Source organism: Sinocyclocheilus rhinocerous, unplaced genomic scaffold (genome assembly GCF_001515625.1).
Source record: "Sinocyclocheilus rhinocerous isolate Xijiao unplaced genomic scaffold, SAMN03320098_v1.1 scaffold1493, whole genome shotgun sequence".
NCBI lineage: Eukaryota > Metazoa > Chordata > Actinopteri > Cypriniformes > Cyprinidae > Sinocyclocheilus > Sinocyclocheilus rhinocerous.
In genome coordinates this window covers 710,697-724,559 of record NW_015640467.1, presented here as the reverse complement: position 1 = coordinate 724,559, position 13,863 = coordinate 710,697, and the positions used below count along the sequence as shown (strand labels likewise).

At 32.3% G+C, this 13,863-nt stretch overlaps 1 protein-coding gene across 1 annotated transcript in view; it reads right to left on the bottom strand.

The window, feature by feature from the left end:
- Positions 1-7,441: 7,441 nt before the first annotated feature.
- Positions 7,442-13,863, bottom strand: part of LOC107753072 (receptor-type tyrosine-protein phosphatase H) — a 15,803-nt gene continuing 9,381 nt past the window's right edge. The window contains exons 4-9 of the mRNA XM_016569173.1: positions 11,495-11,749; positions 11,154-11,411; positions 9,314-9,697; positions 8,153-8,410; positions 7,777-8,043; positions 7,442-7,608 (exon numbers count right to left, since the gene is read on the bottom strand). Coding sequence (XP_016424659.1) covers positions 7,442-7,608; positions 7,777-8,043; positions 8,153-8,410; positions 9,314-9,697; positions 11,154-11,411; positions 11,495-11,749 — 1,589 coding nt within the window. The remainder of the gene's footprint in view (positions 7,609-7,776; positions 8,044-8,152; positions 8,411-9,313; positions 9,698-11,153; positions 11,412-11,494; positions 11,750-13,863) is intronic.

Below are 13,863 nucleotides of genomic sequence, written 5' to 3'. Positions count from 1 at the left end.
GTGACACTGAAGACTGGAGTAATGGTGCTGAAAATTCAGCTTTGCATCACAGGAATAAATTACATTTTACAATAGATTCACATAGAAATCAGTTATTTGAGATTATAATAATATTTTACAATATTACTGTTTTTATTGTATTTTTGATCAAATAAATGCAGCTTTGGTGAGCAGAAGAAACAAAGAATATTAAAAAACGTAATATTTCAAACTTTTAACTAGTAGTGTGTATAATTTTAATATATGATAGATTAATATTAGCATGAACTTTTTAGACCTAAATATATGCAAAGTTAATAACATGATAGACTGAATAGGAAAACTATTTTGTAAATGCATAAATAGTAGCAGAAATGTTATTTATCCGTATGTGTATCTAATGTTATCTGGGTTGTATTTACTTTGTACCTGGTGTAGTTTTGCTCCTGGTTTTTGGTCTTTTTTCTGTCTTCTACCAAATGACCAATGAGTTTGTTGAAATAGTGTGGACAAATGACAGAAAGATGCATTTTCTCCTTACTATACTTGATTATAGTTGCATTTTATTTATAATTTACCCCTCGAATTTCCAGTTGCAAAACAGTTGAGAACCGCTGCTTGAGACTGTTGCAGAGCGTTGCACTTCTTTGAGGCCCAGTAAATGCCTTTTTAAGCCTGAAAATTTTAAAGCAAAATGTTTCAGACATGCTAAAGGTGCTAGAGATCTTTCAGTCTGAAGATGTATTGGTGTATATCTAGTTTAGGGGGTATAATTCATATTTAAATGCAGTTGTCACTACCGAAACTTTGCAGTGTGTGTGTGGCTGGAGATGCCAGTTATCAAGAGTAGGAAATGATGATTAACGTACAGAAAACATTTTTGTTTCAGTTTTGCTAAGCTCAATTCTGCAGTGTTTTATTTGTCGACTAGGATCTGTTCGCTGTATGCATGCACTGAAGACAGGTGTGTCAGCGGTCGTCCATCACTGTGCAACTTCTCCTGCGTCACGACGGCTTTATATCAGCCTTGTGACGAAAGACTGGGGAGTCCAATCATGTGGCTGTGTTTTATCCGTATTTTATGCTGCTTGGAGAACAACCTGCTGTACATTACTGGAAACATGCTCTGTGTAGTTTATAAATGGTATTTATTTCTTATTCATAGTTTTTCATATCAAATCAGGAAGTGCGTGTACTGTGAGACAGGAAATAGAGGCCTTTGCTTGTGCATTTCTACAGGAAGTGTGACATCACCATTTAAAAGTCCCAAACTAAACCTGTCTCGGTTTCCCTCGCAAATGTGATTCGTCTCAGTGTCGCCGCTCGACTGAAACCAACGCTTGGTCAAAGTAATAGAAATGTGTCTTCAAGGAAAAATCCTCTCTGTTGGACAAGAGAGCATTTAATATCATTCTCTCGCAGGCCTGTTTCACAACTTACACAGAAGCAGCAAGTGAGTAACGCTGCTAAATTTAATATTTCTGCTAACAAGGGCCATAAATTGAGCATTTTGAGTGAGCAATTACAATGAAATGTAATTTACATGGGGAGGCAGAGCACATTTACATAAAGAAGCCAAAGCACGTACTGTCGCTTTAAACTTCTGCAATCATCAGGATTCAGTGAAATAAAGACGGTGTGAAACAGGCTTTCTTTGTTGTTTAATATTTTGCAAGAGGTAGATTTATGTAGTGATAAAATGATCAACGTTAAAGCCACACATGGATCCATTAACACTATGAGTGTCACCATGGACATGAATAATTCAGAGTTAATTAGAGTCTGAGGAGGTTAAAAGGGTCTCATTTCATAATTATGACACAAATCAAACGCAGCATAAGCTACAGTGTATGGAAGCCCAATTTCGCTATAAAAGAAAACAAAAAAAAAATTCTTAAAAAGTGACATTTATGACAAAAAGTCGAAATTATGAGCATAAAAATTAGATACTAAGTCATAATTCTGAAATAAAAGTCAAAGTTGACATGTCAAAGTATAACAAAAAGTCGAGATACGTGAGATACTAGGTTATTATGATCATTATAAAGTCGAAATTATTACAAAGCCAATTATGAGATAACATCAAAATTATGACTTAAAAAGTGTCATAATTTCAACTTCAGCCAATTTTTACTTTTTATCATAATTTCGACTTATTTTCATAATTATGACGTTTTGTCATTATGACTCTCATACTTTAGACTTAGTATGTCATCATTCAAAACTTTTGTCGTAGTTCGACTGTCTCATAATTTTGGCTATTTGTCATACTGATGATTTTTTAAAATCTCATAATTTTGACTCTTGTCATAGCTATGTCTATTTAGACTTAGTATTTCACAATTTTGAATTTTTATGTCATAATTCAACTATATCATAATTTCAACTTTTTGTCATAATTATGACTTTCTATCTCATACTTTAGACTGTCAATTTAGAATTTTTGTCAGACTATCATAATTTCGGCTTTTTTTAGTTTTTAACTCAAATTTGACTTATGTCATAATAATGACTTCTTATCTCATCATTTTGACTTAGTATGTCATAATTTAGTTTTTTCCCATAATTTTGACTCTTTATCTAATATTTTTACCTTTTTATGTCATAATTTCAACTTTTTGTCATATCATGTCATGATTATGACTTTTATGAATTTTGAAATACTTTTTTTTTTTTTTGGCATGATTATTTTTCTCATTTGATGGAAATGGCCTTCCACAGATTATCACTTGGACCTCCAGAGATGATTTTTCTATGATGTGAGACATTAAGGCTGCAATATAAATAGGGCTTGATTTTTATTCTTTTAAAACACATGAAACAGCTATGTTGTTGCTACATCACTGACAGCGATATAAGACTGTTTCTGTGATTGTCCGAGACTCAAGCTTCAGTGAGTCTCAGTGATGTTGAGAATGAAAGGCTCTTGTAATGTCAGTCATGAGAGGGACGTTTGCTCGTCTTCAGAGGTGTTTATCCCTGGTTTAACATGGACACACTGGAGTCAAATGCAGACTACTGTAAGCTTGAACTTGCCTGTTTCTGAACAAAACTCAATGATAATTCAACTGCAAACTTGAACCTGTGAAAAAAAAATTTTTACAACTGGAAATGTTTCAGTGTAAGATTGCGCTTGTTCTCTGTGTTTGTGAATGTGTACTGTATACTCTTCCTGCTGGGCAGCATGTGCAAACACACCTGTGTGTGTGATGGAGACTGATTAAAGAAGGGATTCAGCAGAAAAAGCATGTTTGGGTCTGTTATTGTAATATATGTCCACATTTAAAGCACACTGACCATCAGTTTTGAAGTGCGTCTTATGCAATTTCATTCCCTGCAAAATCTTGTTTGGTTTCTGCTTTTTGTGCTGTGCTTTGTAAATGAAGTCGGCACTGGTGGTTTTAAAGGGTGGAAGAACATTTTATTCTTTTAAAAGTTGTCTGCATGCTCCAAAGCTGTTGCAATGTTGTTTTAAATTTGTAATATTTCAGAGCAAATTCATTTCATATTGTTCTCTTCCAGAACTGGATATTTGTATTTATTATACTGCATTTGACTGATTTTGACAGTAATTGACACAGTCATTCTCATTCAAGTCCTTGAACTGCAAAATGTAGGGAGACATTTGCGAATGTTTCTTGTAATATTTGTTCAATGTTACTAGAAACCAATGTGCACCTGCTTAATAAAAGCAATAATTCTCCGGTTCCAAGGACCATGCAGATGTTTTCTAATATTTTAGTGAATTTTGAGTAAATATTGAGTAACAAAATGTATTAATCCCAGTTGCTATAATGACTCTACAGCATTTCACATACAGTATACTGTTATGTATAGTATAGTATAGCATTCCCATTAAGTTATGAAAACGTTATTGAACATTCTCTGAATGTTCAAAATGTCAATTTTTTAAAAATATCTAAAAAATGTTTTTCTTGTTTATGCAAATGTTAAGAGAACATTACATTTGATCATTTTGAACACATTAGGAGAATGCTACTTTTAAAAATTCTCTGAACATTCTAAATCAAGTAGTAACATTTAATGATGTCTAAATGTTTTTGTGCAAAAGTTTGGACAACATTATTAAAGACCAGATAACTTCGACTTAAAGCTCTATTAATGTTACTTTAAGAGAACCTTGCCAGAACATTAGCCAAAGTTCTGAGAACGTTCCCAGCTAACAGGGAACCTTCTCGTGACTCTCAATAACGTTTTTTTAAGTTATATAAATGTTAGGACAAAACATTCTTAAAGTTAATACTTATGGAACTTTCTCATAATGTTTAGAGAAAACATTCTTAGAATGTTCTCGGAATGTTCTTATGATGTTATTTGTACTTGAAAGTTCTAAGAAATGTTTTTTTTTTAAATCTTTAAATAACGTTCTAATCACAACAAGAAAACTGGACTTTTAACGTTCTTAGAATATTAAAAAATAAATGTTCAAATAATGTTGTTTTTTGGGTAAACAAAGTTAGTAGAATGTTGTAAGAAACGTTTTTGTAACCTTCTAAGAACACGACGTGTTTTTGAAATATTTCTAATTATGTTCCCACAACATTCTTATAAGCTACATTTGTCACTGGGTTATCGGCCCGTATCGGTGGAGCACCAAAGGAACGTCACACGAATCACATGTTTAGTTTGCAAATGCTGCCCATCTGCAGTGCTGTGTTGCCCAAATGTTAAAGGAATACTGTCCATTTTGATGCTTTATGGATGGTTTTGCATATATTTTTTGCACTATATGTATATCGTGGACGCATGGACTCTTAAATATATTTTGAAGTGATGGATTCCTATTTATCAGTCATAGACAATGTACTGTAGGCTATTAGCAGCATCATTTTTTCTTTTCTATATCCCTTCTATATCTTTAACTCAGTTCAGTGTTTATTACGAGCAGTTGACCTGTGAAAGCTATGTTTGAGCATTCATGTTGTACATGTAGGATAAGAGAAATGTGTGTTTTTGTTCACATTATCCGACATGATGCCGTTCAGAAAGTCTGGAAGGAGGTCTGATTCTTTGAATAAACCAGGACTGACAAATTCGCTTTCTTGGCTGGAGTGAGATTTTGATGGGGTGAATCAGTAGGGCTATGAGATGTATTACGTGTTCAGTCTATAGGTATGTGCATGCACTTGGCTACACGTCACATCACTTTCACATTCACATTACGTTGTATGTGGGTTGCGCCTCTTGTATCGATGCATTAATGCAGTAGAGCACACGGTGGGAGTGTTCTATTATAGCAAGAGCTCAATGATGGTCATATTCTGCTTTTTTCAGCAATGAGCTGAAAATGAGCATTCAGTAGTTCTCTTAAAATGATGGTAATGATGGTTTTTTCCCCCCAAATATATACTTTAAATATATTTCGAAATATAAACAAAAAATGCCGAAAAAATATATTTGATACCATAAAAATATATATTGTCTACCAATAATTTTTATTTGTAAAAATACTTTTGGATATATATTTAAAAATATAAATATATTTTTTTATGTTTTCAGATATCTCAGAAGAACCTAAAAAAATTTAATAATATATATATATATATATACAGTGGGGGAAATACTGTAAGTAATCAACACGTCAACATTTTTTAAATTAAAACACAGTTATGATGCAGCAATTTGCATAAAGTTTTGACAAGACATTGGCATTAACTCAAGAAATATAAATATTTTTTCCTGTGTCATTTCACTTCAGTGCACAACTTTTTTATGGGTTGTAATAATATATTTGTATCTGTCGATTTCTTGAGTTAATGCCAATGTCAGGTCAAATTTTCATGCAAATTGCTGCATTGCAACTGTGTTTAAAAAATTTTTTGCCATGTTGAATACTTATTTCCTCCACTGTGTGTGTATACAAATATTCTCTGTTAAAGTAATTCGTATGAAACCAACGCGATGTCCAATTTTCCCGTCTCAACTCATTATATCTAATGCGGTCACGCCCACAAGCAGCTCGCGCTTTTCAGTTTTTTTTTTTTTTTCTTTTTTTTTTTTCAAAAATACACATAAATGGCCAAAGAAATATATAATATTTTACATAATTTTGCAAGTAAATGTATCTTGATTTAAGGCTGTTTATATATTTGGCAAACAAGACAGAAATACTGATTAAGAAAATCCTTTTTGCAGTGCATATTATGAGGACTTCTAGTTGTAGATGTAAATGAACATCACAAGAGAGTAATTATACTGAGAACTTGCATAAAGTAGTGAAATAAAGTGAACAAACCCATGTGTAATATCTTTATTTATAATGAAACCAATCCCCAAAATAATCTGCAGTAATCCATCATGAAAATTAAAACTGGAATTCACATGAAGCTATAGCAAATGTCTTTAAGAAAAAGGTATTCACGATGCAGTTTTGAAGATGAATTATAGCTCCCACAACTATAGCATATATCATCACACCACTCAACTTACAGTAAATGTAAATATGCAATTTGTAACAAGAACAAAAATGCCATACAGGCCGAGTGAACGCGTGAGAATCAAAACACAAAAAAATCTTCAAGAAGCTAATAGCAACCCCTTAAACCAATGCACTTTCCAAAGACATAATGATTTTTATACTGTATATTAACTGTATATTCTATACCCTCACCCTAAGCCATAATCCACACAGAATTTTTTTTGCATTTTTACAAAACCATTTAGTATGATTTATAAGCTGTTTTCCTCATGGGGACCCAAAAATGTCAGGTTTTACTTTCCCTGTGAGGACATTTGGTTCCCATAATTCAGGGTTTACCAAAAACGTATATTTCTTCTCTGCATTTCTCCTCTTCTCTCACTTGTTTCCTAATCTAGTCTAATAAACCTGGCATTGTATATTACAAATATTGTTGGCTCTTTGACAAATTGCTTTTGTTCCGCTTTGGATAAAAGCGTCTGGTAAATGCATTAATGTAAATGTAAGAAAACTCATTCAGAATTCACGAGGCATGAAATCACAAAATTTCAGTATATGTGATTTTTCCTCTTAGTTATAGTAGCCCACGTCATAGAGATTCAAAGGATGTCGTTTCTGTGAAATGAGAGTAAGAGTTAAATATAAATCATACTAATTTGTCAAAAATATTCATGACAACAAATGTGATCCAGCTGTTTTCACAAACCTAGTTTTTTCTTTAAGCTTCCAGTGGACCAAGTCTTGAAATATTCCATTAAATTCATTTTTCAGCTGAAAGACAGAATGGCAATTTTAGTTTATTTCAGTTAATGTTTCCAGCTATTTGCACAATGCTGTTTTAGAATGTTCCTTTTTTTTTTCTTTCTTTTTTTTTTTAGCATTCAAGATAAAAGGTTTAAATAAAAAATACAATACAATACAAGTTTTTGTAATCAGTATAACAGTGCAAATGCAATAACTTTCACATTATTAAATCTAACTCATTGTATTTCTTTAATCGTCATCTTTATTTCTCGTGTGCATTCATTCCGTAATAAATCTGTTCCTGTAAAGTTGCAACAAGCCTGATGTAGTCATTGAACATTTCTTCACCTTTTCAAACAGTTCACTCCGAGTTGCATTTTTGTCACAATGAAGTGCGGTTTTAGAGGAGCACAACATCATGAGGACCAGTGTCCTCTTCTCAGGCTCTGGAAATAAACAAAGACGATTTTAAACACCAGGAAATCTGTCTGCAAAAATACTCAAAATACTCCTTTTAATAACATGTTAGAATGAACTGCATAATCATGAAGCGCAATAGAAGTAAACAAAGCCAAATGTTTGCTTCATAAACAAACCAAATGTAGTCTCTTTACCTGTGTTTGCATGAGTAGTGGCTGGATCACTCAACAAATTTCCAGCCACGACACTGACATTAAACATATATTTTGTTCCTGGTTTTAAATTAGGAATGATGAGATTTGTATTTTTTGTATTTTTTCCATTATGTTCATTCCAGAAAGGAGTGCTGTAGTTCACCATATATTTAATCGAGGCACCCGCTGACTCATCTGGAACTTTCCAGCTTAGCTGTATGCTAGTTTTGATAGCGGTGGCCTCTACCTGGGTAGGTTTAGCAGGCCCTGTGAATTGATTTGTGAGATGTTATACAGCTGAACTTGAAAAGACAGTGATTTAAGCTACTGGACAAATGATCTGAAAAACAGTGATCACAGTGTAATGATTACTCACGGGTGTAATCTGACTTATTAGCAGCATCACTTTTCAGTTCACCATTAAGAGTGACAACTGAAACGGTGTAAAACACTCCTGCCTTCAGATCACTGAAAATGTAACTACTGTTTTTAGTTTTATCTCGCCGGGGATAATTGTACAGGTATGCATCTGTTGTAATCATCACTTCAAATTGTTCATAATTCCCTCCTATTGTCCAGCTGGCATTCATGGATTTTAAGTCAGGGCTCAAAGAGAGGATCACAGTTTTGGGGCCTAGGAGAGGAAAGCAGAGAAGAGCATGCAGTTTGTCAGAATTTCGTAGTAATTTAGGAAAGGCTACAACAGTGTTGAATGCAGGCTTGAACAAAATCTAAGCAGTCATTTGGACAACACTTTGAAAAACTCCTTCAGGTGTTAATGGAAGCCGTTTCCACCATGGAATAAAAAATACAAAAATGGTACTTTTGATCTTACAATTCAGATTCTTTCTTTTTTTTTTAACTCACGATTATAAGAAAACAAGTCAGAACTCTGAGATGTAAATCTGCAATTGCAAGGGAAAAAGTCTACGAAAAAGTCAATTTTGAGATATAAATTTGCAATTGTGAGGAAAAAAGTATATATATAATCACAATTCTGAGTTATAAAGTCTGAATTGTGAGATAAAAATGTAAATTCTGACAAACTAGTCCGAATGGTGAGAATATCAATTTTGAGTTGTTACACAAAAACTCAATTCTGAGAAAAAGGATATAAACTCACAATTCTGATACAAACTCAGAGATATACGAGATATTGTGAGATATAAACAATTCTAAATGATAAAGTCTGAATTGTAAGAAAATTCACAATTCGGCAAAAAAAACAAAAAAAAATCTCTATATTGTGAGAGATTAACTCGCAATTCAAAATTCAATTCAATTTTTCATTTCAGAAAAATATCTGAATTTTGAGATATAAATTCACACTTGCTAGAAAAAAAGTCTGAAATGTGAACTCGCAATTGCCTGTTTAATTTTTTATTCCATTATGGAAACAATCTTCCATAATTGTTTGACTGTCAACTCACATTCAGCTTAGTGATGGAAATGGTCAATTAGAATTTACAGTACATGCATGATACATGAAATGCCTTTAATTTAGGGAAGGAATATAATAACTGAGAATGAGACTCACGTGTGTATGTTGAGATTACAACCACTTCTCCTGACAGGTTGTTGTTCTTTGTTAGCGCTGCCACACACAGACAAAACTTGCTGCCGTCTGATATATTAGTCTCTATGATAAATGTTTCTGTTCCATCCACTGTTTTGCAGTCTGTAATATTGAATTTTGCTGTATGGCTGTTGCTTGTCGTACTGCTGCTGTTTGTGGTAATGTTGTCGTTTGTTGTAATGCTGCTGTCTGATATGATGTTGCAGTAAGTGCAACTGTGGCTGTGTTTGACTTCTTTAAGACAATAGCGGTAAGCTGAATGATTGCCAGTAGGCGGATCCCAAAAGGCCATTATGACTGTGCTGTAATTGTCTGCTGATCTTAGGTTTCTGACAGTTGAAGGTACTGAAAAGTAAATACCAACAAAGGTAGTTAGTCTATCAAAAACATTCAAAATTAGTTGTGGTCACAGGAATGCTTGTTACTTTGACAATAGCTATGTTTCCATCCACCTGTTTTAGCCTATATGAATCTGAGGTTATTTATTTATCCAAGTTATGCATAAATTCTTTAAAAAAAAAAGCATTTTATCCGACAAGACGACATGCGTATAAGCTACAATGAAAACACATTTACTGAATAAATCCCTTGATGCGCAACGGAGGATGTGATTGGATAACTGGACTAACCAGCGGACCAATCGCATCACACAGCATCTCAGATGTTGGTTGCCAAAATCAGTCATCAAAATGATTTGGTATAAATATGACACAAGATATTTATGATGCATGAAAGAGTGGCTTCCCCTAATGCTATTCCTGATACATGTGTTTTGCGCCAATTTTATTCTCTTCAACTAGGGTTAGGCTATTATCATTAACGGAAATCTGAAACGGAAAACTTAAAAAAAAAAAAAACATTTCTGTTAATTAAAAAAATAATAATAATAAAATAATAATAAAAACTTACACAAAATAAAAATTTAAATGTTGCCTTGGCAATAAAATGAAAAAAAGTTAAAGGTGAAGCACTGAAATTATTAACTGGGAAAAAATTTAAATACATGTGTTTTGCGCCAATTTTATTCTCTTCAACTAGGGTTAGGCTATTATCATTAACGGAAATCTGAAACGGAAAACTTAAAAAAAAAAAAAACATTTCTGTTAATTAAAAAAAAAATAATAATAAAATATAAATATTAATTGAAAAACTTACACAAAATAAAAATGTAAATGTTGCCTTGGCAATAAAATGAAAAAAAGTTAAAGATGAAGCACTGAAATTATTAACTGGAAAAAAATTTAAAACTAAAACTACCTAAAACTGAAATAAAATAAATTAAAAAAATTTTTTTTAAACTAATAAAATGACAATAGCACATAGCAAAATTACTAATCTGTAATTATAAATAACATAAAAAACTAAAAATATAAAAATAAAAGCTTATTCAAAATATTAATAAAACTATAATAAATGCTAAAATAACATTGAACATATGGGATGGAGATGGTGCTTTATTCGCAATTGTTTTAATGCGATATTTCAGTTTTGTACATAAGTTAAATTGTAAACTTAACTTATGTACTTATGTAGGTACAACCCCCCTCTCCCACCATGTTTCCTGTCAATATATACTGTCCTATCCTGATAAAAATAAAAATGCCTAAAATAAATCTTTTTAAAAAATGGCAAAGCAAAATTAAACTGGAATTAACCTAAAAATAAAAAATAAAAGCTCATTTACCAATACAGCTATACTAAAACTCAAATATAATTAAAACTAAGAAACAATGCTTTATTTGGAAATGTTTAGAGCTTTGGATGGATGGATAGAGTCAAGCATGAAACTGTCTGCACTTACTGGTGTAATCAGTAACGTTGCTTGGCACACCTTCAATCGTCTTATTCACTACAGCTTTAACTGTGAATTCATACTCGGTTCCTGGAATAAGATCCGTAATAGTGCACTCTTCAGTATCACACTTTTGTTCCACAGTTTTCGATGCATTTATGAACGTTACTGAGTAGAAGTCACGGTTTCCATCTGGTTTACTCCACTTGAGGTTGGCGCTAACAGATGTCACACTCACCACTGTCAGATTTTGCACATCAGAGGGCTCTAAAAAAGGGACGGCATGGGTCATTTTGCTCATTAGTCGTGTTGAAACCATGTTGCGCACAATGAAGTCCGAGTCTACTTACGGGTGTAGAAGGAGATATTCTGCGGATTGAGATCCCTGCCACATTTCACAGGAAACACCTGAACTCTGTACAGAGTACCTGCTGTCAGATTCTGTATCTGTTTGAACAGGTCAGTCTGGTTAAATGTTTGGTTTTTGTCCCCAGTGACCTCCACTCTGTAGTGACTGATGTTTGCAGCACCGGGTCCCTCAGACCAGCTCAGATTGCCTGCGCTTGTGTTCACATCGGAAACGTATATCTGGCCAAAAAAGCGCTCTACGGACAGATAGATGCAATGACGTATATCGGCAGAAACTTACAAGTTGATTACACTCTTAAAAATAAAGGTTCAAAAAGGAGGTTTGATTTTGGGTTCCTCAAAGAACCATTCAGTGAACAGTTCTTAAAAGAGCAATTGTGACCATGGAGCACAAAACCAGTCATAAGGGTCAATTTTTCAAAATTGAGATTTGTACATCATCTGAAAGATGAATAAATAAGCTTTCCATTGATGTATGGATGTATGGTTTGTTAGGATAGGACAATATTTGGTCGAGATACAACTATTTGAAAATCTGGAATCTGAGGGTGCAAAAAAATCTAAATATTGAGAAAATCGCCTTTAAAGTTGTCCAAATGAAGTTCTTAGCAATGCATATTACTAATCAGAAATGGAGTTTTAATATATTTACTGGAAAATATCTTCATGGAACATTATCTTTACTTAATATCCTAATGATTTTTGGCATAAAAGAAAAATCGACAATTTTGACTCATACAATGTATTTTTGGCTATTGCTACAAATATACCCGTGCGACTTAAAACTGCTTTTGTGCTCCACGGTCACAATTTTTTTAGAACATTTTAATAATCTAAAGAACCTTTTTCCACTATAAAAGAACCTTTTTCAGTCCTAAAAACAAAAGTTTCCCCATAAAGAACCATTTTGGGTTCCCTAAAGAACATTTCAGTAAACAGTTCCTAAACAAACCAATTTTATAAGAGGGAGGAGTATTTTATTAAACTAAAGAACCTTTTTAACTATAAAGAACCTTTTGTGGATTGAAATGTTTCAGTGGATGTTAAAGGTTCTTCATGGAGCCATCAATGCCAATAAAAACAACAAAATGTTCTTTGTAGTGGAAAAAGGATCTTAAGATTTTTAATAAATTCTTGATGTTAAGATGCTTTCGTGCAGGTGTGTTTTATGTACACATTCTAATTTAAATCAGAAACTGTTCGTGCTCCATGTTTTGCAGCATCTTTGTTTGGATCGTGATTAAAATGCAGTGGTTGACTGTAATTTTAAATGGCTACAGATAGTTTGGCTTGTAATAGAGAAAATAAACATCTTGTTCATGCACTCATATTTTCATTCTTTCTTGTCTATTGCTTTAAAAAATTACCAGAATAGGCCCATGTTCTTGCCAAAAAAAATAAAAGGTACATGAAATCAGACATGAAAAATCAAGATCGGTGCGTCCCTAAATTTAAGAATGTTTGAAATAAAGAAATTAAGACATGAATATAAGTATTGTTATTTTTTTCAATGTAATAGTTATTTTTATTCAATACTCATATAATACTTTTTTTATTTCTTATGGTTTAATATTTTTTTAATAATCACATTAAAAATATTTATAATATTCATAGTCATGTTTCATTTTTTTTTGTTCACTTTATACATTTTTTCAAGTGTTTCCCATATTCCAAAACTACTTGAAAAACTGCTGTTCAAGTAATTTGTTAAAAAGTTTTTTTTTCATATCGCAGTAAACAAAATATCGCATTTACTAGGTACCTTTGGAAGATACTAGTAAAGTTATTTAATTTAAATAGCTAGGTACCTGAGTTAATGTCTTTTTTTTTGTGCAATACTCTTATTTATATTTTATGTATAATTTGTTTTATGTCATAAAGCTGTCATAAAAAATGTATTAAATGATTGAATAACACTTCAGTTATTTTATTTTTTCTGCTGATTAAGTATGTTTATGAGCTGATTAATTCAGAATATTTTAGTTAATTAAAATTACAAATGAATTAAAACTAAATTAATTAATTAAAACTCAACCCATCCCATAATTGGTACCTCTAAAAGATGATTATACGAAACGCCTGATAGAACTCTTTAAGGTTCCATACAGAACCTTTTCTTCTCACTCAAAAATAAAGGTTCTTTTTTCCATTAATGGTTCCATGAAGAAGCGTTTACATCCACGGAAACTTTCACCAAAGGTTTGGATTCTTAAAATGTTCTTAAACTTTAAAAATGTTTCTGTTCACTGAAAGTTTTTTTATCACAAGAAAAAAATGCAAATGAAGCATATCATCATTTCTGATTTATATTTTTGTTATACATTATTTGTTATATATATATATATATATA